The 26,682-nt window shown below is 37.4% G+C and overlaps 1 protein-coding gene across 1 annotated transcript; it reads right to left on the reverse strand.

Moving 5' to 3' along the window:
- Positions 1-193: 193 nt before the first annotated feature.
- On the reverse strand, positions 194-26,378 carry LOC104024866 (angiogenic factor with G patch and FHA domains 1). Its single transcript, XM_075725746.1, has 14 exons — positions 26,208-26,378; positions 25,290-25,386; positions 24,623-24,828; positions 23,627-23,773; positions 21,471-21,653; positions 10,942-11,287; positions 9,213-9,321; positions 6,707-6,758; positions 4,350-4,451; positions 3,824-3,989; positions 3,501-3,583; positions 2,364-2,491; positions 1,275-1,374; positions 194-427 (listed from the first exon to the last, which is right to left on the reverse strand). Exons 1-14 carry the CDS (start codon positions 26,376-26,378, stop codon positions 194-196), a joined length of 2,124 nt encoding a protein of 707 aa, XP_075581861.1.
- Between the last annotated feature and the right edge of the window lie 304 nt (positions 26,379-26,682).

A 26,682-nucleotide genomic window follows, 5' to 3' on the forward strand; every position in this document is an offset into this window, starting at 1 on the left:
TAAATTTGAATATCCCTCTAAATTCCATTAATTTCTTATTAAAAATGTTTTAATAAAAGCATGAAGACTACAGAAAACCAATTAACGTAAGAGTTAATCTTGCATAATTTTTTCCACAACTGTACTTTACATATCACCAAACTTGTGCTTTAGCAAAAGAAAGAAGAATAAAAATAAATTATCTCCCAACTATTTATACACAAGAATTACCCTGCTGTGGGACCAGATACTTTACAGTCCCTCTAACCCAAGGTGTAATCTTAGGTCTATCCTTTTGTGATTTAGGTTCCTGGAAGTTTTCAGCAAACCTTTCTCTTGCTTTATCCCAGTTCTTTTTATTCTTGCTCTGGATGATCTGAACATCTTCAATTGAGGCTGGTCTACTTGTACCCAAACCTGCGTGCATCTTATGTAACTGAAGGTGGATCTGTCAAATGCAGTTACAACAATATTTAATGTAAGTTAGGTATTCTAAATACTTCAAATCCTATTTTATATAATACTAATCCCCCCCCCCCCCCCCAGCACTTTGTTTAAGGCTCTAATATACTTAGATCATACATGGACACCTAAAGTACTGTTAAAACAATGTGTCAAATCACCACCTCTAGAACTACGATCTAGAGTGCTGATGTCACCTGCCACTAACATCACTATGAAGTGCTCCTCACCAAATGAATAGTGTATGAGCCCTGTGCTGGATAGTTTGACAACACAAGGCATGGTGTGGCTCTTGAGCAGCGCTACTGCCAAAAGACACGACCACAGTGGTGACAAAAATGAGGCTGACTGCCACAGAGGCCTAGAACTTGGTGGCTACAGTAAGTGACTTCAGCCAGCTTTTCCTCTCTCATGGTGCATCATCTAGTTTGAATTTTGTGCTACATCAGCCTCACAGAAAGTGAAGGATTCCACCATTAGCCCATCTTGAATTTACATCACTTAAAATTATTTAAATCTTCCTCTAAACTTTGTATTCAAATATGAGATTATTAATTCAACAGCTAGAAGCTGTCTGTCCTCCCTTGCTTAGTTTCCCAACAACCACAAACATTACTGGCATTTTCCACTGAAGAGACAAAATAATTGAAAAATTTCAAAATACTTCATTAATGAAGTCAAAAGTGATTTGAGATTAGTCCTACTGAGATTATTCCTTCCTACCTAGGATTTTGAAATGTTTCAAGTGAATAGTGGCTTACAATTAGACATTTTTTACTGCAAATGTATTTCTATTTTTCTTTTTGCTCCAAGTAAAAACCAGACAGACCTACCGGATCCTTCATACCACCACCATCCTTGCCCAGGCCTTCCCCTTTTTTCCATCCCATCTTCTCCAACATTTTATGTCCTTTGTTGCTGTTGCTGATTTCACTTTAAAGAAAGTTTAAGATAACTGATAAGCAACAGTTAATACAAAGAGTATGCTCTCTACTCACATACTGAAGGACAGAAATGCACAGGTATATGCAGCTCTAGAAACCAGGACTCAACTACTATGCTGCTCATACTCCCATCAAGACCTATCCAGAAGACCCTAGTGCCACCTTTTGCAAGTTCTTCCGTTAATATCTTCGGTTACCAAAGCTATGCCAAGCCTCCGGTCAATACCAACTTTCTTAAAACTCCCTCTGAACTACTTGCTTACTTTAGGAGTTAAAAGATACAGCATAGGTGGGTGCAAATCAACTGCACTAGGGAAAAGGCATTATCACTACCTCACCACCAAATCATCCTAACACACATATTTCATTATCTCACACTTCCTTTTATTAACTTACAAGCACCTACAAGTTCATGTTTCTTAAAAACAAACCAACCAACCCCCCCCAACCAACAAAAAACTCCAAAACCTCCCAAAAAGCCACAAAACAAAAAAACAACTACAGAAGCAGAGGAATAATTAAAGAGGAAGATTAAAATAACTGTCATTTAAGAGGTATGTAAATGCATGTCCTATGATAGGCTGGATATTGACACTGAAAGAAACTGCAGATAAAAAATTTGCATATGTGCTATTGCTGGGACTAGATAGAAAAAATAGAAACTGAGGCACTTGAAAAACAGACACTACTGAAGGTGTCAATAGTGCTGCTGGGGAATTCCCTGATTGAGTTGGTAAGAAAGTGATCAAAGCATCCTTACTGCCAAGTTGAATTCTGTATAGAACACGAGGAATTAATAAAAATAGCATATGAACTGGGAAGTGAGAATAACTTGAGTATTTTCTAGCTCTCCTAACACATTATATACAGGTAATTCATAATCTAACAAATTGTATCCTAGTAACTAATTGATACTTACTGCATCATAATTTTTTAAGATTCACTAGAGGACACAGAGGATCCCCCCAACAAACTTACATATAGACAGAAGCTGGAGTATCATCTCTCTGGAAGGTTCCTTCACTTCCAACGGTCTTTCTGCGCTTTCCTGCTCTATCTTTGTACTTTGGATTCTTCACTGCTTTCTTGTCTTCATACTCTGCGTTCTTTGCAAACAGATTAAATTCCATCAAGGAAAAGAAAGCTGGCTTTAAATTCTTTACTTTCAATAACTTCACTGCTTCCCTCCAAAAGGAAGGAACAGCTTCAGCCTATTTAATTAATTCTAAATTTTATAACAAAAAACTAGTCCTCATTCAGTAGTTTATTATTGCCACCATCACATAATAATGCAATATTGCCAAATTAATTAATTTTGCAGAGGCTGTAAATAAACAGATTCTCTTGAATCTTCTCTTGGTATGAAGAATCAATCTCTCCATATTAAACAGAAAACCATATGGACATGCCACTGACTTTCTGTTTAAACATATAGCCTGTTCTTCAGCAACTATTTCTTCAGAATAGATGACACAACTAAGCACTTGTATAGATTCCGTACCAATGTTATTTCAGTAGTGGAAAAATTTGAGAGAAACGATGGCATTCTGTTTTCTGCATGAATACTTATTACAAGTGCTATATGCAACCCCATCATTAAAATCATCTCTAAAACAGAAGTAACCTGAATACCTATATACTATATAGCCTATACATTCGTGTTGGCATTTTTCTATGGCAAAGCAGACTTAAAATAAAATCTTAAAAATTTTCCCTCTTCCTTCCATAATTTTTTCAGTTGCTCATTATTTTTCCCTTTCCAAATAAAACATAGCACTGCAATTTAGTGCCAACTTAATTTGCAGAAATAAAAATAGCTATGTCTTAAGAAATCTTAACCTCAAAAGAATGAGGAATCTTGTACATATTGGAACTGATAATTTTTTCCTAAAATTTTAACAGAACTTCCATGCCCTGTTATCATCATCTCTCTCTGTAGAGGTTTGTAAAAAACAATTATTTAGTGTACAAAAGACAAACCTGAGTAAAACCACCAGGCTCAAGTTTGAATGCATTTGAAAACTTTCCTTATTCACTGAAGTCTATGGCTTAAAACAGGAATCACAGAATAGACATAGACTTCAAACACTTAATCAGTTTCTACGTTTAACTCACCTGTAAACCATATTTTACCCGTATTTGTTTTAATGCTTTTCTTCTGACTAACTCTCTCTCTTCTTTGCTAAGTGCTGGGCAAACTAAAAGGAAGAATACAGGATTGAATTTCTAATTAATAATGTAACAATGTTTTGAAACGTAAAACAACTGTGAGAAATTTTGTTCTAACATTATTACACATAGACACATACCAAGAAAATACATCATCATGTATTATAGAACTACTCCCTGTTGACAAGAAAATTGTAATAAAACTATCTGAAGTAATTATAAAGTAGAGAGCTATAATAAAAGACATATCCAGTGATAACATGACTAACCAGAAGTTTCCTTTTTCCTATCCAGGCGAAGATGTGCTCTGACTTGTCCTGGTTCACATCCATCACAAGTATCACTGCCAGGATGTATATGAAAAGAAAGTACAGTTTCACCAATCTTCACTTCATCTCCATGCTCCAAGATGTAGGGATCACATTTTGTTTTAGGCTACAGCAAAAGGAAGTTTTGTCAGCCATGTTTATTAGTTACTAATGAAGGGCACCAACTCTATTTCATGAATACTGCTCATAATTTAGTGATTCAGTTTGGTCTCACAAATGCAGGCAAATATTTAACTACAGTGGATATTTCACTCTAGCAACTGTAACCATAGTGGATTTTTCCTAATATAAACCAAACATGAAGTATTACAAGTGGCCCTAAAACCAGAAGGGAACAGAGGAAGAGACTAATGTATGAAAGAAGCCATACAATGATGTTGTTAGTGATTTGCCATAACATATTTAAAATGACCACATGACTACCATTTTCTGCAACATACACAGCATTATAACAACAAGTACTCACCCGGAGAATCTGATTTCCATTAACAACTGTTCCATTCTGACTGCCTTGATCCACAAGAACATAATTTTGCAAATCGTGGTCAAAATATACTTCTGCATGGAACTGATAAATACAAGCCTAAGTGAAATGTTCTCATTAAACAAATACTTCACAATTTATATGCTATTTTACAGTAAGATTTCAGAATGTATTTTGGGGCCTTTTAACTGAGTGACTCTGGTACTCTAAGTTAATAGAGTATTCCATGCCTTATGATTTCATCTATTTGAAATGTAAACATGACATGAGCTAAAGTATTCTATTAATAATATAACTATTTTGACCATAAACTGATTCAGTACTGAAAAGGTATATACCTCCAATGTGGCAAGTATGCTTTACTTAAAGGACTGCAAGATACAGTAATAAAGCATTTTTAACTGTTCTTATAAATAAAAGGCTTTTTTCTTGTAAGGTATGTTATGACACTCTCAATTTTTCCTCTTTCTGGAATGCATCAAAAAAGATGCTGAAAGAAATGCAATTAAAAAAAAATCTGATCTCGTTCTACAGTTTCAGGTTAGCTGACTAAATGCTGTGTTTTAGTAAATTTCATGTAATTCACTTTCACCTGCACCTTAATGCCCAGGACACAATTACTATCAATCATTTGCTGTTCCTTTTATCTCCTTTCTGATATTGAGACTAACAATTTAATTTTTTTTTTTTTGTTACAATTCTATATAGGTATTATTCCCAAGCCCAGATAGAACACAGAAAACACAACTCCAGGCTAAACTCACAAACACATACACTACCTCCAAAAACGGCCACTAAGGAAACCAAAATATCAACTTCTGCAGGCTACTAAGACTCCCAGTAAAAACAACAGAAGCCTAAAAAATGACAGTTTCAAATTTGACAAGCAAAGATGCCTTTTGCTATAGTAGAAGAAAAAACCCCAACAGTCAACCTGGGAAGAAAGTGCTCATTTAAAACCAAATCCCTTATCTTTGAGGAAGAGCAGTTGCTACATTAATTTAAAAAAAAAAAAAAATTGTAGATTGGCTAGCATAAATTTACAATAGGATTATTCCCATAACGGTAGAAAGATTGACTAGCTCATTCAATAGATAATTTAATTTCTACCTCTGTTTTATTGAATAGGATGAACCAAAACTACTTCTTAAGATGCTAAATCTGCAGGGTGTAATTTTGTTTCTTTAAATCTCACTTTATATTTAAGGAAAGCAAATGCCCAAGTGGTCCTCAGCTATGAATAGTGAGGAAAACAAATCAGTGGATCAGTGGTAACTTTCTGTTTCTACAGATATGTCATTTATCTTCCTGCCTTGGACTCCTCATCTGCAGAGTGAAATAACTTCTTATGCAGACAGTCAATTATTTTAATGAAGGGTATTTCAAAGTGACTCAGGTACCCACAAATAATTTATTATATAAATACTGTTATCCATACAAGAAGCAATGGAGAAAATGGTAACATTACAGAAAAACAAAAAAAACTTTGGCTGCTTTATACACCCAATTTCAAATACATGCCCGAAAAAGTCATTAACAGCAGGGAAAGATTTTATCTGGAAATTGTGCAGTATAAAATATGGTACATGGCTGATCAATCAGAACTATCATCTGGAACAGACACAGTAAAGCGTATTTCAGATACTTGCATTTGCAGATGTTTTTATCAATTTCTTTTTTGTTTGGCTGACATGTCTTTGTCAATTTACTTTTTTTTTTTTTTATTAAGAGTACTGTATTTATGGTCTGTGTTAAAATAGTTAGCAAAACAGAGCACATAATTTATCTTTAATCCCTCTTAACCAGAAAAAAAATTCCATTACAATCTGTCACAAAAATATTCTGTTAAATTTGCAAACTCCCTGTACATCACTTACATATTTAGACAGTTGAAGAAAAACAAATCAAAACATGTTGCTCTAAGCTCAACTACAAGGACTGGATTACTTTATGACGAAAGTTCTAGCTAGTTAACATCAATATTTTAGAATATGATTAATACCTAACACAGTTATTGAACTTGAAAATATATTATTAAGAAAATCAAGATTCAAATTATAACTTTTTACTGCGCATTGCACTGTGGATTAAAAAAAAAAATTAGCTTTTCTAGACTTTGAAATCATACTGCTGTTTGCATTAAATTCCCATTCAGTAAAATATCATATCTTTTCCTTTCTCCAACTTCAAAGAAGTGGCTAAAACCACACCTGATTCTAAGAGTCGCTTTTTTTTTTTTAAAAAAAAAATTAACCTAAGATTTGGCAAAATTTAAAGCAATAGAACCTAAAGCTTCATCCACATGCTGATCTACATTTCAGCACAGAGAAACAAGTTACCTTACTGACTCCAACTTCAGGAATCTGAAGTGTATGCCCAGCATCTTTTTCTCTGGAAAGGCAAGTTGATATATAAATCATAACAAAGCAGAAATAGTTCTAATAGTGGCTTACAAAAGGTGTATTTTAGCTGAACCTTAATACTGCATTTCTCTTCTGAACTATTACAGAGCTCTACAGATGTAAAAGTACTGTGCTGCAATATATACAAGGGGAAGACTTACTTCATGTCCCTTCTTCCATCTATGAACCATACTCTAAACACAGAAAGCAACGACTATAAGATAAAAAAATAAAGGTACAGCTTTATCAATAAACCTGATATTTCTATCTGAACTTTTAATCTCATACAAAGCCTGTAAATAATAGTCTAAACTCTGCATCCTTGTATTGGGTTTGCATGGCAGGGTTTTGGGGGGGGGCTTCAGGGGTGGCTTCTGTGAGAAGCTGCTAGAAGCTTCCCCCATGTCAGACAGAGCCAATGCCAGCCTGCTCCAAGACGGACCCGCTGCTGGCCAAGGCCGAGCCCATCAGCAACAGTGGGAGCACCTCTGGGATAACAGATTTAAGAGGAGGAAAAAGCTGCTGTGCAAGAGCAGCCAGAAGAGAGGAGTGAGAATACATGAGAGGAACAGCTCTGCAGACACCAAGGTCAGCGAGGAAGGAGGGGAGGAGGTGCTCCAGGCACTGGAGCAGAGATTCCCCTGCAGCCCCTGGTGAAGACCATGGTGAGGCAGCTGTGCCCCTGCACCCATGGAGGTCCACAGTGGAGCAGAGATCCACCTGCAGCCCATCAAGGACCCCACACCAGAGAAGGTGGACACATTGGGGAAATGGGGGTTGCGGTCAGTTCATCACACGTTGTCTCTGCTGCTCCTCCCTCCTCACGCTCCTCCCCTGCTCCAGCATGGGGTCCCTCCCACGGGAGACAGTCTTCCACAAACTTCTCCAACGTGGGTCCTTCCCACGAGCTACAGTTCTTCACAAACTGCTCCAGCGTGGGTCCCTTCCACGGGGTGCAGTCCTTCAGGAGCAGACTGCTCCAGCGTGGGTCCCCCACGGGGTCACAAGTCCTGCCAACAAACCGCTCCAGCCTGGGCTCCTCTCTCTCCATGGGGCCACAGGCCCTGCCAGGGGCCTGCTCCAGCGTGGGCTTCCCATGGGTCACAGCCTCCTTCAGGCACATCCACCTGCTCTGGTGTGGGGTCCTCCATGGGCTGCAGGTGGATATCTGCTCCACTGTGGACCTCCATGGGTGCAGGGGCACAGCTGCCTCACCATGGGCTGCACCAGGGGCTGCAGGGGAATCTCTGCTCTGGTGCCTGGAGCCCCTCCTCCCCTCCTCTGCACTGGCCTTGGTGTCTGCAGGGTTGCTTCTCTCGCATATTCTCACTCCTCACTCCAGTTGCAGTTTGTGTCCCTGTTTTTTCCCCCCTGCCTTCTTAACTATGTTATCACAGCGGCACTACGGCTGTCTCCGATGGGCTCGTCCTTGGCCAGTGGTGGGTCCATCTTGGAGCCGGCTGGCACTGGCTCTGTGGGACATGGGAGAAGCTTCTAGCAGCTTCTCACAGAAGCCACCCCTGTAGCCCCCTGCTACCAAAACCTTGCCACGCAAACCCAATACAAAGAGTAACCTATATAGATTTTTTTTTTTTTTTTTTTTGACAAAATCACTGCTGGAGGAGGAAAGGATTTGTGTATTTAGTTTCTTATGCTAGGGGATGAAGATGCAATGCAGCTAGTAAAAGACCTATATGCAAATTGCAAGGAAAGTTAAATTTCACATAAATGCACCTAGAAAACTCCAGGTATAAGAGCAAATTAAAACACATCTATCAGCATTAGTTAAAAGCAGCTGAAAAGGGATGAGGTTTTCAGTAAACACTGAAGAAAGCATTAATTCATCATTAAATTCTTCAAGCATTCATCATCCATAATGAACAAGCCAGATTTTTTTTTTTTTTTAATTTTTTAAACATCAGGACTGAAAGAATGCATACAGGGTAGCACAAAACCCAACTTATCATTTCAAAATGATGGATCAACACTACTGGAATTTGAATGTGTGAGGAAGTCCAAGACATGCTTTCTTGGGATCCTGAGTTTCTGAAGTGTATTCTTCCATTTCTGAAAAAGTTACCTTAGTGGCCCAGAAAAAAAATTTACTTACTTTCTAGAAAACAACAGTTTTCAAAGAATGACTTGCAGCTATGCTGCCATTAGGACTTAAACACGAGATCAAGCTATCACTAACATTTTCATGACTGCTGAGCTACATCAACTGCATGTGCTGTCATCACAGCAAAAATGACATTATGTGACATGACTTAAATGTCTTACTGTGGGCTAATCTAACTCACAACTGCTGCACACTAGGAGGACAAGCATGACAGTAGGGACAAACAATCCTGAGTGGCTTCCACAGCTTTCAAAGCCAGGTACAGTTTCATATATATATATATACACACACATATAAAAAAAAAAAAAATCCATTCAGTTTTACCTTCCAATTGTAGCAGGTTTCACAGCTGTAATAATATAAAGTGATCCAGTCTGTAGAACTGGTGATCTTATTACAATTACTCTGATACAAGGAGGCCAGATCTTTTCATCTATAATTATAAAAAATATTGTTACTACCAACAAGTTACAGTTTTACCCCATAGTCCATAGTTTTCAAACAACTGATATACATTTAGCCATTATCTAGCTGAATCTTATGCAACTTCCAGAAAAAGAAATGTATAAGCACATCTGAGAGAAAGCTTTGATGAGTACTGTTTCAAAGTCTTTCTGACTGCACACTAAAGTATTAAGAATGCTTTCCTAATTCTGATTATTTACATGTGCACAACTGTTTAGTTATAGCAATAAACAAACTCACAGAATTTTCCAGCATACTATAAATTTATGGACCATTAGTCATAACTGATTACTGAAAAGGCAGCACCTTTTTGTTCCCCACATCACAAACCTAATGCATATAAAACTTTATAATTGATAGTTTCTGTGAAATGTATTTTTACTAATTTTTAAGTCTAATTAGCACTATGCACCAATATAAATAAGAAGAAATAATAGATGATCCTACAGATGTGTATGCTTTTTTGCCCCGGTATCTGTTACATAATTCTATCCCAACAGCTATATGAATTCTGTTCTTGGATGTACATTTGCAGAAACAGTCTCCAATGATCTCAGCTAGGAATACACAGGGCAAGATGGGAAGACACTAGCTCAAAAGGTACTAGGAGGAAAGAAACCATCTCCAGTTTTTACTACTCCAGCATTATTGCAGAGTTGATTATTAGAAAATAGTAAGAGAAGGAAATTTAATCTGAAAGCCTGATGGTAGCAAGCACATACTGAATGGCATTAATCAGTCAGAATCTGAGTAGTCGAGTAAGTAAAGTAATGAAAGTAGAAGAAAAACTGACTGTTTAACTGTGAGCAGGGCAGAGGTTACAGTACAGACTCCTATAGGTTGCATTTCATTTTGAGATTTAGGATATCCTTTGCATATACATACTTCCAATTGGTTGGTTTGTTGTTTTGTTTGTTTTTTTTTATTTCCTTGGGGTTTTGTTTGTTTGGTTTGGTTTCTGGTTTTGGGGTTTTTTTTTTTGTGCAAGAGACCATTCAATTCTTGAGTAGGTCTTAAGGACCTAAGAGCATACAGGTTTCTTCTCTATACCCATTTCTTACATATTGCCACTGGAATACACACAAAATAGGATTTCAAATAGTACTGAGTACTCCACATTCATCCTTTTCACCACAGTGAATTCATCTTACATTGAAATATACATGATTGTTTATGAACAGCATCAGAAATATTGTTCAATTAATGTATAGCGTTAATACACAGAATCACTGTAAGGTCTGTACTAGAATCTCTATTTAGCAATAAGACTTTTTTTTTTTCTCCTCCTGTCACTATCCTAATCTAAACAAATCTTATTCTACCACCAAGGTTTCTACACATGCACAGGAAGTTATACCCCTAAACAGCTTTTGTAAAAGACACCACTACTTATTTTGGACTACTGTGCAAGAGAAGAGAGGGAAACAAATACTGGTAACATATACCACTTCTTAATTCAAAGTATCTCAAGGTAGATGCTTTTTTATTTATTTATTTTTAATTATGCAAACTGTTTTATTGTAGTGTGTTCTTAATGGGCTCCTGGAAAAATACAGTAATATGGTACATAAAACCCACAATAATTCACCTTCATTTTCTGAGTCTTCTGAATCAGCACTTTCTTTACTTGTTGCTTCATCCTCACTGCTGTAGGCTTCACATTCAGAATCTGTAATTTCACCTTCTTCTGGCTCACTTTCTGTGTCTACTGTGTCTGTATATGCTGCAGTATCTGGTGTACATTTGCATGAATGTGAATTTATATTGTCTGTAGAAATTGATTCTTTGGCTGTTAGACTGTTTCGTGGTTTTGTGTCCATTTTAGTCTTCTTTCTTATGTTTGGAGATGACTCCTCTTCAGTAGAACTTACTTGCTCAGTAGTGGAAAAGCAATTCAGACTGTTAGATGATTTCTGCTCTTCTGTGTCCAAATCCTGGAAAGGAGTTATAGAAGTCAGACTTGAGGAATGTTACATTCTTCACAGATTGAGTTATTCTAAAGTCTGCTATCAGCTTGGAATGAAATCCTTCACTAGGACTAATAAGAAATGGTTACATTTCCAGAAAATTTTAATGCATGCGATCAACAGAACATTTCAGTAGAAGCATTTTCACATCCTATTAGACATGACTGAGACCATTTTCTATTTGGGAAAGTGTGACTGCACTCCTCTTCTAACCTTCACTTACTCCTTCCTCTTTTCTCACACAAAACTTAAGATCTTTGTCCTCACTTTCAAACCTGTACAACACCATCTTGAATATTTTCCAGTTTTGCTTTTATGACACTTCTTTCTCTCTCTTACTCAATTCTTGCAACTTGTTTAAAAGTTCTTTGACTGATCTTCATCATATCTTACTCCTGTTTTTGTCTTCTCATTTTTTTTCCACAATGGTCCTGAATATCTGGAATGCCCAACCATACTCGCCTAATGACCTGCTCTTCATCCTTCCAAAATTGTAACATTAACAAAGCCTTTCATATTGAAATACTGTAAAGAACTTCAGTTTAATTTATGCTATGTGGAACAATTCTACTGAGAATCCATTTTCTACTGTAACAAATTTCTCCACTGCATGCCAGACAGATTAGATCACTGCAGGTTTCTTCCACCGCCACTTGATTTTATGAGCAGAAAAAGAGACCATCAGCATTTTTGAACTGAGAAATCTAGTTTCACATCAATTTTGGCAGAGTACCTTGAAAATTTAATTCTCAATCTATTAACCCTGATGACCATCTTAAAAAAAAAAGAGGAATGAACACAAATGGCTTTAAAAGATAAATAAAAAAATTCTCAGATTTTATTATAAAATTATTTGCCATCTTAGATTCAGAATGAATGCGTTCAATTTCCCTGAACTGTACCAGGTATTGCAACACAGCAGTTAAAATAAAAAACACGCTTGACTTTTTTCAGTAAGTTTTCATATAGAGTATTTTACATTTCAAGATACATGAATTAATGTGAATGTTAACACCATGGAAATTAAAGTACTTCCACTTTTCAAAATTGTAAAAACTCATCAGTGGCACAGCTGTAAGACAAACACAAGAATTCCTCTCAGCCCAGTAGTCAAGCTATTGACTAGGACTTTACAGTGTACTTCTGAAACACTTTCAATAAGACAGCAGATTCTCAGGAATAACAAGCAAATTTTAAAAGACCTCATGCTTTAACTGAAGGACTATCGGTTTGTTTAGGGTTTCTCTACAATGCACTACTCCTCCTCCCCAAATCCTTTAAGTATTGTAACTAGAAAGGAACAGGATTGCAAGGCCACTGCCTATGTTGTTTATTTTAAATAAGAGATGTAATAATCTAGCCAGAAGTAAGACTACAGTTCATACATGTCAGACACATAATTCTTTTAGAAGCCTTTTTGGCAAATCTGGTTATAGCTTTTACCAGTGATCTTTTCCAGTATATTTATCTTTGTCTATATTTATATTTGGCATGGATATTAGATCAATACCAGTCATACCAAGGTGCTCTGCAATCCTAAATGTATCTCTAACCCATAATACTGTGAGCTACCAAAGTTTTGCTAATCTAGTCTGAAAACAGAGAAACTAAATGCTCTGCTCAAATCACAATTGAGGCAAAGCAACAGATGACTGTGACACATTGATGCCCAAGTATAACACTCCAACCACTCGTCTCTTTCTCCACAGTGAATCCAGTGATACTCATTTTTGGCATCACTTCAGATATTCTAAATTAGAAAATAAAAAGGTGTTTCAAAGCTTGCCTACTAAAGAGTAGACTCTTTGCTCTGGGTTGAAAACAGGAATTTTAAAAAACACTCTTATAGACAGACCAAAGATTCTGTACATACATTCTGCCAATATGACCATTAAGCCTGTTCTCAGCAGTTTCTGTATTTTTTTCCACTATTACTATAATCAACTCCTAATAAAGCAAATAAACTAAATAGTTCCGTTATTAAGTACTGATATAAACGTAATCTTCACATACTCCTTCTGCCTAAACCGTAATCTTGCATACAAACAAGTCAAAATTACCCAGTACATTTGTGGAAGTGAAAAAACCCCACAAGTCAGTCTGAGAGGTAACAGCCCTATTTACATATTTAATTAGGACACAAAGCGCTTACTGAAGTTGTTACAGAAACCATAGCTACTTGTATTCAAACTAATATGAGTAATGTCAGAGTTCATTTTCTACCATTCTGGGTCCACTATTTCTCTTATTGAGATCAACTGGAATAAAGTCAGGCAAAACACATATGATAAATTAGCTGAATATCTGCATAATGTAGCTCTTGTTTAAACACTTTAATTAGCAAGATGCAGATTCCTTGAACCTTAGCCTTGATGCCACAAACAGCAATCTGCTTTGTTTTGCTGAAGTCAAGCACGGAAACTTGTTTCTGGCAAAGAGTTACAATAACAGACTCCTTTGCAAGTTCAGGACCTTGGAAGCAAAGGGGTTTTTTAGGGGGGTATGGAGGGAAGAAGTTACTAACTTTAAACTTTTAATTAAGCTCCTGGAATGTTCTAGCTATAAGTTTATAAATCCTTGTACAAAATTGAGGATTTAAAAATTGCTTTCCTAAAGAATATGGATTTTGAGCCCTTTATTATTTCATAGATCTGTACTGAAATGCACATCTTTATGATGTCTAAAAATTAAGCCTGGGGATGCTGAACGTATTCATAAAGCATTTCAGTGGGTCTTTACTTGTGCTGAAAAAATCCTTTTCCATTATATACGACGACTAGTACTAACACAAAACATACGTAGCTGTCGTGGTTTAGCCCCAGGCAGCAGCTCAGCACCACGCAGCCGCTCACTCACTGCCCCTGCCCCGACGGGATGGGGGAGAGAATTGGAGGAGTAAGAGTGAGAAACACTCCTGGGGTGAGATAAGAACAGTTTAATAATTGAAATAAAGTAAAATAGGAATGATAATAATAACAATATAATAATGATAACAACAATAACAATATCCAAAGCAAGTGATGCACAATGCAATTGCTCACCACCCGCCGACCAATACCCAGCCAGTTCCCGAGCAGCGATCGCTGCTCCCTGGCCAACCCCCCCCAGTTTCTATACTGCCCATGACGCCGTATGGTATGGAATAGCCCTTTGGGCAGTTTGGATCAGCTCTCCTGGCTATGCCCCCTCCCAGCTCCTTGTGCACCTGCCAGAGCATAGGAAGCTGAAAAGTCCTTGACTAGCATAAGCAGTACTGAGCAACAACTAAACCATCAGTGTGTTATCAGCATTCTTCTCATCCTAAATCCAAACCACAGCACTGTGCCTGCTACTAGGAAGAAAATTAACTCTATCCCAGCCGACACCAGGACAGTAGCATGTATGAAAGCGTAACTACGCAAACAGCACCAATACCTTGCCTCCATATAGCCACTGCTTAAAAAAAAGGAGAATATTCAGTAAATATAATCCTGAATGACCTAACAAATACTAACAATGCACTTCATTTTGCAATGGCAGGATATTTAACTCTTTATCCCAAACTCATGACAGATCACACAAAATATGCAAGGATGTACTCATTATAACTATGTCTGCTACACCATGATACTAGGCACATACTTTTCTTTGTCTGTTACTTTGCCTAATATATCTTAACAGTCGGTAGACCTAAAGTCACATGTTGGATAGGGACTGCCTCTATGTGATTCAGCTTGGAAAAAACTTTGTATCTACTAGGTATCATCACATGATCTCTGGCTTTTCTCTCACTAAGCATGAGTAAAGTTGAGAGGTAGGAATGAATCTGATCCATAGTAAACTATTTCTTAACTACAAGGTTGAGTCAGTTCATATTTAGAATAGAATAGAATATTTCTGCATCCCTGACAAAGACAGCCAAAGGTGCAAATGAAATGGTTCAGGATCACCATGTTATTTTTATGTATCCCATGAGGAGCAATCTTTTAAGAATTGCAAATCATGTTCATATGACAGGAACTGATGGTTTTGCTTTATAAAGAATAGGTCACAAACTACTCATTACAAAGATCTTCTGAAGTGTAGACTGGCCTACTTACAATATACATGAATAATCATAGTAACTGAAGTGTTTTTAATAATAAAAAAATAATGTTTTAAGCATTTAACTATACTTTTTGCTTTACTGTGACAGAGCAAGACATTTTCTCTTTCAAAACTTCTCATTTTTCTGTATTATGCTTGATTGACATGCATGTTCATGCAACTCTTCAGCATGCCTACAAATTAGAACTTAGAAGTTATTGTGAGCATAACTAGTTTTAAGAAATGCACTAATTAAAATGTATTGTTTTCTAAATCAATTTACTTTATACAAAACATACGTATAAGCAACTTTTCAGAAATGAATAGTCTGTTGCTTCTTGGTTTGCTGGAAGTTCAGTAGGCGACTTAATGGAATCATGGGTACTTACTGTAATCTAAAGGGCTGAATGTTAAATCTTTAGCACCAACTCTCTCGATTTGAAATATTAATCTGAAATTCAGTATTTTACTAAAGAAACAAACATTTTCAAATACTTTAAGATAGCTCTTTCATACAGATGACTAAGCTTTCACTTGCTAGCACTATTTCACAAGTATTCTAGTTACTGTCTTCCACCCTACACAATACTCAAATTTCCAATGCAAAAATCTAATTGAAAGCCATAAAAAGAGTAAAGCTCTTCCTATATCATAAAGAAGCCATTTTATACACTGGCAGATGGCTTTGAAATACAGGCAGTATAAATTTATCTTATCTAAAGAACACGTAGTTTATTTAGTCATGACACCCTACATTAATACAGAGATGCTAAACATGCCTTTTCCGAAATATTCTAGAATGTCAAAGTTTTCTTTGGGTGTTTTACTTATACAGTGTTTCAAATATATTTCAAACTCACTTTGTAGATGAACTGATTTTGATCAAATAGCTGCAAAAAAAATTATTAATTCCTTTAGGAAAATAGGTATCTAAACATCAACTACTAGATATTATTTTTCCTTTAATAAAAATATCAAGGTTAAAGGTAAACATCCACAGACTAATGTGTTTAGTGTCTCAACTCTATCTTCACCAGAAGCTGCCAATCCAAAAGAAGAAATCTTCAGATTAGCCATAGTTTCTGTCAACTGATGTATCTAAAGATAGGATGAATATCAACAAAAAGTAAACTACATGTGATAAAAAAAAAAATAAGTCACTGCTTCAAGAGTTCCATGGGAAATGCTACTATAAAAACCTTGTCTTTCCTACAGAAGTAGCTAGGATGCATCTATAATGGAAAAGAATATGGCAAGAAGTGAGTTTTGAGCATCACGTCGAAATATGTAGAAAAATTTAGATGCAGGCTCTGACATGTGACTTCCCCCCCCCCCCAAATTATTTTTACATTTTATTCTTAAACTACTGTCTAATAAATTTTAATTTCAAACAGCCCCAATCCAGCAAGTAGAACTATATGATCACTATTGCACACAGTCTACTCCCCACCCTGTATGCAAACGCTGGATGCTGGATCTTGATATTGGCCCAGGGATCACATTATCATTTATGCCACCTTTTGGGGTGGGGTTTTTTTTGTTGCTGTTGGTTTTGGGTGATTTTGTTTGTTTGTTTTGGGGGTGGTGGTTTTGGTTTGGGTTTGTTTTTAACTTTTCCAAATTTACTTATTTAAAAGTTTTTCTCTTGCAGGAGATAATTATAATATTTCTTGCCCCACTTTTTTTGGCCTACCACTACAAGAAGAAATCAGAACTGAACTGATGCCCAAAAGTTCCAAAGTATTCCACCCATCCTCCTTAAGTGAGCTGCACATAGGCTATCTAATACTTCATCCTGACAAATACAAATCCTGATCATCTATTAAAAGCAAGCATGTGGACAGCATGCTTAGTTTCACAATTTAAAAGAAAACTATTTGTAATATAGAAGTTTAGTGACTGAAAAGAAAGAATCTCTTTACGAAAGTTCTTATATAAATCAGGAACATTCCTTAGGAGATACTAAGCACGTGAGTTCCCCTCCATTGTTTTTTTGCAATTAGAAGTACATTCATTTTAGTAGAAGCTCACTAGTATTTTCTTGTTTGGCAATTCAACTTGTTAGAATAATATTTTAACAGATTAATTTTATTCTTTAGATTCTCAGATTTATATTGACTTTTGAAGAACACTACAATATTTGTGGAGAATGCGCTTGCTATTTGCGTAGTGTTAAGCATCCCAAAGTACTAATTCTAAATGGATACTGTATTTAAGACAGCTGAGCACATCAAATTCTTCACAATGGCTACAAACTAAATTGCAACTAAAAAAAAACCCCCCGGTGACCAGAAACAGAAAATTAACAGATTGGCTCAGTTACTGTCTTTTTTAGATTAAAAAAAAAAAAAAAAAAAGAGATTAAATTTGGTTTAAATAGAAGTCATTAAAAAAAAAAATCACACGCAACTTTTGTAAGAACTGTATAGCTACAACACAGCTACTAAGTTTCCTCATTTCTTGTATTTGACAACTTTAAGTAATACTGAATAGGTATCAATACTTGTTTACATTTAATCCTTTAATTGAAAAAGAAAGAAAACAAGTCTAACAGGTGCCTATGTACTTGAGGTCCTATATCTACTGCTCAATATCTTCCCCTGCTTCACATGCATATTCTTATAAACCACCTAACCTTCATCCAGGAATAATAATAGTTGGGGGTGTATGACATTCCCAGAATTAGACCCTGGTATTGCTTTATTTACCACTGTTAGTGGTCCACAGACCAGACAAAAAAACCCAAACCATTCTCCTATTTGTACTGAATGTAGAAAAAGAAAGTAGAGTAAAACCTACTTTGGTCAAAAAATTAGATAATGTTTGGAGGCATTTTTCAGGCTAGCAGCACAATTTAATAAGTAACCCATTGGGAAAAGCAATAATGAAATACTAATCTTCAAAATAATTGTAGCAACTTAAAACTATCCCTAAATACTGATTAAATTATTAAACTTTTTTTTTTTTTGTCAAGAGTAGAAGAGGGAATAGAAGGAAAAGGGAGAAGGCTGGACATTAACATGCAGTAAAGCATTTCAATAGACAACACTTCAACTACAAAGTTTACTTAAAACCAGACTTTTTTGGTTTTGTTTTAGGATGTATAAAATACAATAACTAGCATGAACTAATTAGTGCCTTTAACAATACCAGAAAAAACTGGACAACAATACTGCCAAGAAATACCATGCATCTATGAATTGGATTGTGCAGCTAATGAACTATTTTTTCAGTTTTACAACAGAAAAATCTATAATCTTTTATTCTAATGTAATATTTTTTTTAAATTAATGAACAAATTTCTTATCATGCAAGAACCACACAACAAAAATAAGGTATTTTAACTCAGCTACATAAGATACGACAGTAAGGTGCTTTTTTTTTTTTCTAAATCTAACAGTGCATTCACACAAAAGTGCACTGACAAAAAGGCTTTCTATTATTTTTGAAGTTTAAAGTGGAAAGTAATTGTTTCACTTTGTATTCTCCCTTTTTTGTTTTAAAAAATGTCATACTATGACACTACCTTTCACTTACTGTTTACAGATGTAAAGATCTGTGCACTATAGAATCTGTTTTAAATTTTTTTCCCGTTATCTTGTTGGTCGAACAAATTAATTCACAAATAAATCAAAGTACTCTGTTCACTATCAATAAAACATCATAAAAAGTGGATGTTTACCTCCTACCTTGTGACTGTGCAAGCTTCACACAAGAGATTTGTTAACAAGACCATCTACATAAAAATATTTTATCAATATAAAATAAGCTAAAGACAAGTAGCTATTTGCAGTATAATCAGATGACAGAAGCAGATGGAGATGAGATCCCAAAAAGTAGTCAACATTATTTGCTAGGTCAGAGCTATATATGCCACAGAACTTTTATAAATACACTTGTAGATTTAGGTCAATATGTAACAGTTCACAACAGAACTAAATTTAAGAGATTTAATTAATTGTACTATATGGTAAAGGCTCATCCCTACAAGTTTTCTACATTGCTTTCCTGACACATGATGAATAAAATTCTGTATTAACAAACACCTTTTGAGAGTGGTAGAATGCTAATTCAGTAGTTACACACAGCATGCCCAGAACTTGGATGCTGGTAAACTCCTAGCCTCGACCACATTAGCTCCCCTCTCTTAAGTCTAAAGGATTGTTATACTTAGTGTTGCTAAGTATCCACCTCAAGGTTTCAAAATGGAATGGTTCACGTGACATTTACTCAAAGAGTAGAAATTCCCATATTACAGATTTTATACATGAATTGTGGCTAATCAATCAACTACCCCATCCATCTAACCTACCTTCACTGATTCTTAATGTAAACAGCTTCCATTTTTAAATCTTTCAGAAGACTTCACTCCTGATACAAAATTTTTCAACTCTGTATCGATGCTTTGTAACTATTAGGTAAGAGTACTTGTACACTAACACAATTATTTTGGATTTCAACCAGTCAGCTTGGCCGAGGCCTATATAATGAAATTATGCAATGGTTAAAGCAATAGCTTTAAAAAAAAAAATGCAAACTAAGGAGCACTGCAAACTAAAGGAATCAAAACATTCAATTAAATCTTAAGTAATAAAATAAATTTGCAGAACAGGACCATAAGAATTTGATTCAACATCAATAATAGTGTTCATTAAGAAAATGCTTCTTGAGGTTTAATAGTTATGTTACAATAGAACTTCCAGCATTTAGGAGCAAGCAACACTTTTCAAGGCACTCATTATGTACTATGCAGTCTGCTTGCTTAGCAATCGAAAAACAGAAAGGAAGTTATGTTTTTTATAACTTAAAATACAAATTAATTACAAAGGGCATTTATTAAGATGTACAGCTTATTCACACACTATGGACAACAAAAATATATTGACCAAATAAAATATCAATAGGACAGCATAATATGCAAAGAATTAGAACTTCACAGACATTTCATCAATCTCAAATGAGATACAGTAAAATGGCAATGGAATGAACTTTGGAATACAGAGTCACAGAGAAGGGGGGTATGTGTGTGAGTTTTCAAAGCCTTCCTTCATTTTTAGATTCATTATGTGAATTAAAAAAAATAAAATAAACAAATAACCCAACTAACAAAACCCAAAATCAAGACACTGAGGTAACACTGAATTTCTGATGTAAATCCAGTCTACACAGTAGCCTAAATTCATTCCAGTGTGCTTGCTAATCAGAGAGCTTCACTGACACTCAAATTTAGAGATCTATACAGTTGTACTGTAATAAAACTGAAAAAGTGAGGGAATCCAAGTTCAAGGTTTCATCCTTAATTGCTGTCGTGGTTTAGCCCCAGCCAGCAACTCAGCACCACGCAGCCGCTCGATCACTCCCCCTTCCCCGGTGGGATGGGGGAGAGAATCGGAGGAGTAAGAGTGAGAAACACTCCTGGGTTGAGATAAGAACAGTTTAATAATTGAAATAAAGTAAAATAGTAATGATAATAGTAACAATATTATAATAATAACAATATACAAAGCAAGTGATGCACAATGCAATTGCTCACCACCCGCCGACCGATACCCAGCCAGTTCCCGAGCAGCGATCGCTGCTCCCCGGCCAACCCCCCCAGTTTCCATACTGCCCATGACGCCGTATGGTATGGAATAGCCCTTTGGTCAGTTTGGATCAACTATTCTGGCTGTGCCCCCTCCCAGCTTCTTGTGTACCTGGCAGAGCATGGGAAGCTGAAAAGTCCTTGACTAGCATAAGCAGTACTCAGCAACAACTAAAACATCAGGGTGTTATCAGCATTCTTCTCATCCTAAATCCAAACCACAGCACTGTGCCTGCTACTAGGAAGAAAATTAACTCTATCCCAGCCAAAACCAGGACAATCGCTCAATGGAAAAGTTATTTTAACACTAACTACATCTTCGAAACCTGCTGTATATAGCTTAAAGATGTTTGAATCCTTCAGAAAATAAGCATACATCCTCTAAATAAAAAACAAACCCCACAACTCATAAGTTGCATCATGAAACAAAAAAAACCCACCAAACCAAAAACCCCCACACAAACAGGTTTTGCATTTCCTATCTATCAGTTCTAAAGTTACCTTATACTCAGTCATCCACTCTGGTTCTCTTCTCTTCTTTTTCCCTTTTTTATCCTTGGTGTACTGAGTACCAGAGGCCTGATAAGACTGCAGATCCACCTGTGAATGAAACTGGTATCGGCCACTTTCCACATCACAGTAGTAATAAATTCCAGTTGCTGGATCATAATACAGTTGATTTGCCTTTATAAGAAACATAAAGAACAATGCTATCATTACTTCAATAAATACATTGTTCAAAAAACACACCCAGTTAAAAGAACCACATACTAAGTTTAAAAAAAAAAAAATACTCAAATGTACTAAGGGACTGTGGTGGGTTGACCCTGGCTGGCTGCCAGACCCCCACCCAGCTGCTCTCTCACCCCCCCTCCTCAACAGGAGCAGGGGGAAGAGAGAAAATAAGATGAAAAGCTTGTGGGTCAAAATTAAGACAGGGAGATCACTTAACAATTACCATCATGGGCAAAGCAGATTCAACTTGGTGAAAATAAATTTAAGTTATTACCAGTTAAGAGTTGGAAGGTGAAAAACAAAGACAAAAACTAAAACGCCTCTCCCTACCCTTTTTCCCCAAGCTCAATTTCACTCCTTCATTCCCAACTCCTCTACCTCTCTTCCCCCTATGGAATGCAGTCCTTCAAGAACTGCTCCAGTATGGGTCCTCTCCATGGGCTGCAGTCGTTCAGGATAAATCTGCTCTGGCGTGGGTCCTCCATGGGCCACAGCTCCTGCCAAGAGAACCTGCTCCAGCGTGGGCTCTGCACAGGCCACAGCTCTTTAATGAGCTGCTCCAGTGTGGGGTCTGCTCCAATGCATCTGCTCCAGTGTGGGGTCCTCCAGACTGCAGTGTAGATATCTGCTCCGGCATGGTCCTCTTCCATGGGCTGCAGGGAATTGCCTGCTCCACTACAGTCCTCTTCCTCACGCTGTGGGGAATTGCCTGCTCTGGTGCTTGGAGCACCTCCTCCCCCTCCTTCTTTAACCTTGGTGTCCACAGGGTTGTTACTCACACTCCCTCCCACCACACACACTCTGCTGTGCAGCATTTTGCCCTTTCTTAAACATGCTTTCAGAGAGGCATCACCAGCTTCTCTGATGGGCTCAGCTGTGTCCTGCAGTGGAGCTGGCTGGAGCCAGCTATGTCTAGGCAGCCTCTGACCTCTTCTCACAAAGGCCACCCCTGCAGCCCCCTGCCCCACTACTAAAACCTTGCCACGTAAACCCAATACAAGAACATTTCCTGTAATTCAAAACACTTACTGAACAAGAAAATATACTTTATTCTGTTGTGTAACTGTATCATAAACTGTAATCTATAGCCCTAAACAAACATTTACATATCTAACTATATCCACAAACTATTTCAAAAGCAATGGCATCATTTAAGACTTTAAAAAATTAAGTCCAGAAGCATCCCTGAAAACAAAACAATTAGTTTTGTGCACCACATACTTTTTTTTTTTTTTTAAATTGAGTTGAATATAATGCTGCAAACAAAACCTCTGCTTTCAGCACAGTAGTTCCACTGGGATTTGTGACAGTGTATATATCTATCTGTATATGCATGTATGTATACACACACTTCATAGGACAAAAAGAAACCCCCCAACAGTGCTCTCATGAAAAACATATAGCAGAAATTAACCATTACAGAATTTTGACCCACTGTCTGACACCTTTTTTTAAAGAAGTATTTTCTTTCCTGTAACATCAAACTAGTTGGTAGCAGCACTCATCTAAATTACCTATTTCATGTATTTTCTCTCAACACACTTTTCACTGTGGAGAAGCCACTGACTTAGATTCAGCAGTCTGTCTTGTTCTGAACAAGTCATCTTTTAGCTTAAGCTTTTAATTTTGAAAGAGTTACAGAACAGCTTTAGAGCATAAAATTTCTATAATGCTAAGCAAGTTAAAGATCCAGGAGACACCAAGAAGGACTGAATGAAAATCTAAATGTATTTCTCAGCCTGATATTTTTGACTGAAATAATTCAATAACTAATTAACAAACTTCCATTACTATTAGTCTTCAGTAACATGTTTTTCAAATCAAAGTCAGCTTGGATCTTAGTTCTCTGCTCACATCAACTTTTACTACTTAAACTTTTGCAATAGAGAAAAAGTGCCAAGGGTTTTGAAAATTATGCTTACTGAATTATAGTAGAATCCAGTGCTATGGTCATAATACAATCCTGTATTTTCATCATAAATAAATCCAGTTTGTGAAACAGCAGCTTCTGCAGCAGCTCTCAAGCTCTCTGCCAAAGAACCCTCTGGTACTGAAGTATCTTCTGCTTCCTAAGACCAGAAAGTAAGAAATTAAATTTTCTTCTAAAAAGAACTTCCTTGGTTCTTTAGCATTTTACAATGCCCTATTTTAAATAAAACAAATTAGCGCTCTATGGACTTGGATTATTTCAAGAACTATTAGACAAGGCAGCAAAAATCTAGCTGTAATTTACTGATAAACTCTCACTGATTTCAGCGGGGCCAACATTTCATCCTGTGCCTTTTATTTTCCCCAACCTTTATTCAAAAGTGGTTCACATCAAAAGTACACAGTGAATATCTTTCAGTATGTTCCTAAAATAAGATTTCTGCTCTCTGTTCCACTTCAGTTGCTAGATGCTAAGGCACAAAACCAGTTAAGCAAGTGAGATGATCTAAGAGAAGGCTGGATAGCAGGAACAACCCCCCCAACCAAATAAACAAATTAAAAAAACCCAACAACTTTCTTCTCCTTATATGTTATATCAATGGAGGGGAAAGAAGAAGAAAAAAAAAAAAAAGTACATGGCCATATTAAACATTCTGTTGATAAAAAAATGCCATGCTTTCAAGTGCTTCCAGCCTATGTTGGGCATATGGTTTAGAATGTGCATACTATTTAAAAAAAAAAAAAAAACAAACCCCAAAAAACCCCACACACCACAAGAAATCTAGGACTATGTTACACTCGGAACATACTACAAAAAGAACTAGTTTCAAATCACAAGGATGTTTGTCTGCTATCATCAGCACCGGACCATCACAAAAAAAATCATTTCATACAATGACATCAAGACCAAAAGCACATATTTTAAATGAAATTAAATATTAATAGAGCATTGACTTCAAAACTGGTAAAACACCAAACAGATCTATAACCTGTGAATTCTGGATGAAATTTTCCTCTTCTCCACCTTCAGCAACTTGAGTGCTATCCATCCTTAAAGGAATATTAGCACCTATCTGCAATTCCTCTGTGGAATTATGTTCAGCGCCTTCAGTCTCATGATTGTGCTGCACTAGTAGTTCAGATGCACAATCTTGAGTATCACTGTGATTGTAATAATTTTCATAAGAGTAATAATCTGCAGGGGAAAAAAAAAGTTGAAGTTGCATAAATTAGCAAAGCAATATTTTACACAAAGCAGTTTAAGGATCCTAAATCTTAAACTGGAAATTTATGCATAAGTAGTCTAACAAGAATCAATTATTAGGTAGTGCCTCCACTTTGAATTTATTCCACTCTTACTGAATAAATTATGTCTTGTTTTAATGTACTTTAAAAATTGGTAAAACATGCATGTGTGTAACGTATGAGATAACTATGGCATGAATTCTACTACAGTCCATGCTACATTTTATCCTGTTCTAAAAGGAATGGCTTGAAATCTAGGAAATGGTCCAAAAGACAATGTCAGGTTACTGAGTTTAATGCAGTTAAGGATACAGACTTGAAGTGTATTTTATATTAAAAAAAATTCAGAATAAGATACCAGTTAACATCTCTGTTCTAGATGCCTGTTTAAGCAACCACCATGCTCTCTACCTGCTTGTGACCATACAGCATAGTCCTCTGTCTGTACTTCTACACTAGACTTATCTTTCTCCTTCCTATTATGGATTTCCTTAGCAAGCTCTTCAACCTGAAAGAAAAACAGCATGTTACAGAACACAAAGCTGCATTTTAGCAGTCTATGTCAGAAAAGAATACCATCCTATTTTACATTCTATAATTCAGACAAAACATAATTGCATTGTAACTATTTCAATCAATCTTTATTTGCAGGAGACTATTTTCTATGTGAATGGTTGTTATGATGAAAAACATTATTTCTGCTCACAAAGGGTATAACAATAAAGGCAAGCACTTAGGAGGAAAAAGAAAAGCTTAACCAAGGTTATTTTTAAGATACCCAACCTGAAAAGTTGAATTTCAAACAATAACCACTGTTCCATGGTGATGAACTGTGACATTTACAAGACTTCCCTATTTTGCCATAAACATCTGTGGGACAGTTCTTCCACTCTTCCTTTACCTCACTTCTTTTATTAAGCTTCTTTCCTTCTGCTAAACGTCATTTTTCCTTCTGACCACAAAAGCAACTTTGTGGCTGACATTATCATTCTTCCTACCACCACCTGTCGAGCCAAGCTGCTAGAGCCAAACATTAAACGTTGACTCGGGAAAGCAAACTAGAGCCCGCAGCAGTAGCACTTTCTCCGGTTCCTGAAGTCCCGCAGGCCAGGAGAGCCTGGCGGGCTCCAGGAGGCACGGGATCCACGAGCTCAGCTCCGGGTGGAGGGGGCACGGCGAGGGAACTCGACAAACTCTGGGTGGGAGGGGCCAAGGGGTACCCGATCGTGGGGCGACGGCAGTAGGGATGCCTGACAGGGCTGGGGCCGGATGCCGCCCGGCCCGGAGGAGAGAGAGGCGGGGAAGCCGGTTCCCGGGGCGGGGGCCTACCTGTTTCCTCAGCGCCTCACTGCCCTCCCGCACCTCGCGGTAGAGGCGCTCGGTGCGGCGCAGCCGACGCTGCGCCCGCTCCAGCTGCCCGCGGCAGGCGCCCAGGTCCGCCTGCAGCGCCGCCACCCGCTTCCGCAGAGCCTGCTGCTCGCCGCCGGGCGGGGAGGCCATGGCCGCCCGCCTCAGCGCCCGCCCGCCGGTCGCCACCCAGCACATGGGACAAAGCGGCGGCTGCGGCCCCGCCCGCCGGCCCCAGTCATGGCGCCTCGGCCGCGCGCGAGGGCAGCAACAACAACGGGGTTGCGCACCCCCCACCACACACACGCAAGCTTCACCCAGTAACACCACTGCGGGAAAAGCTTCCCCACGGCGCACGATGACCTGCCCGCAGGGCGAAAATGCGGCGCAACCCGGAAGGGACCGGGAGAAACAGGAAGTGACATTGGCGGGAGTGCGCATGCATGTGGCCCCAGCT

Source organism: Pelecanus crispus, chromosome W (assembly GCF_030463565.1).
Source record: "Pelecanus crispus isolate bPelCri1 chromosome W, bPelCri1.pri, whole genome shotgun sequence".
NCBI lineage: Eukaryota > Metazoa > Chordata > Aves > Pelecaniformes > Pelecanidae > Pelecanus > Pelecanus crispus.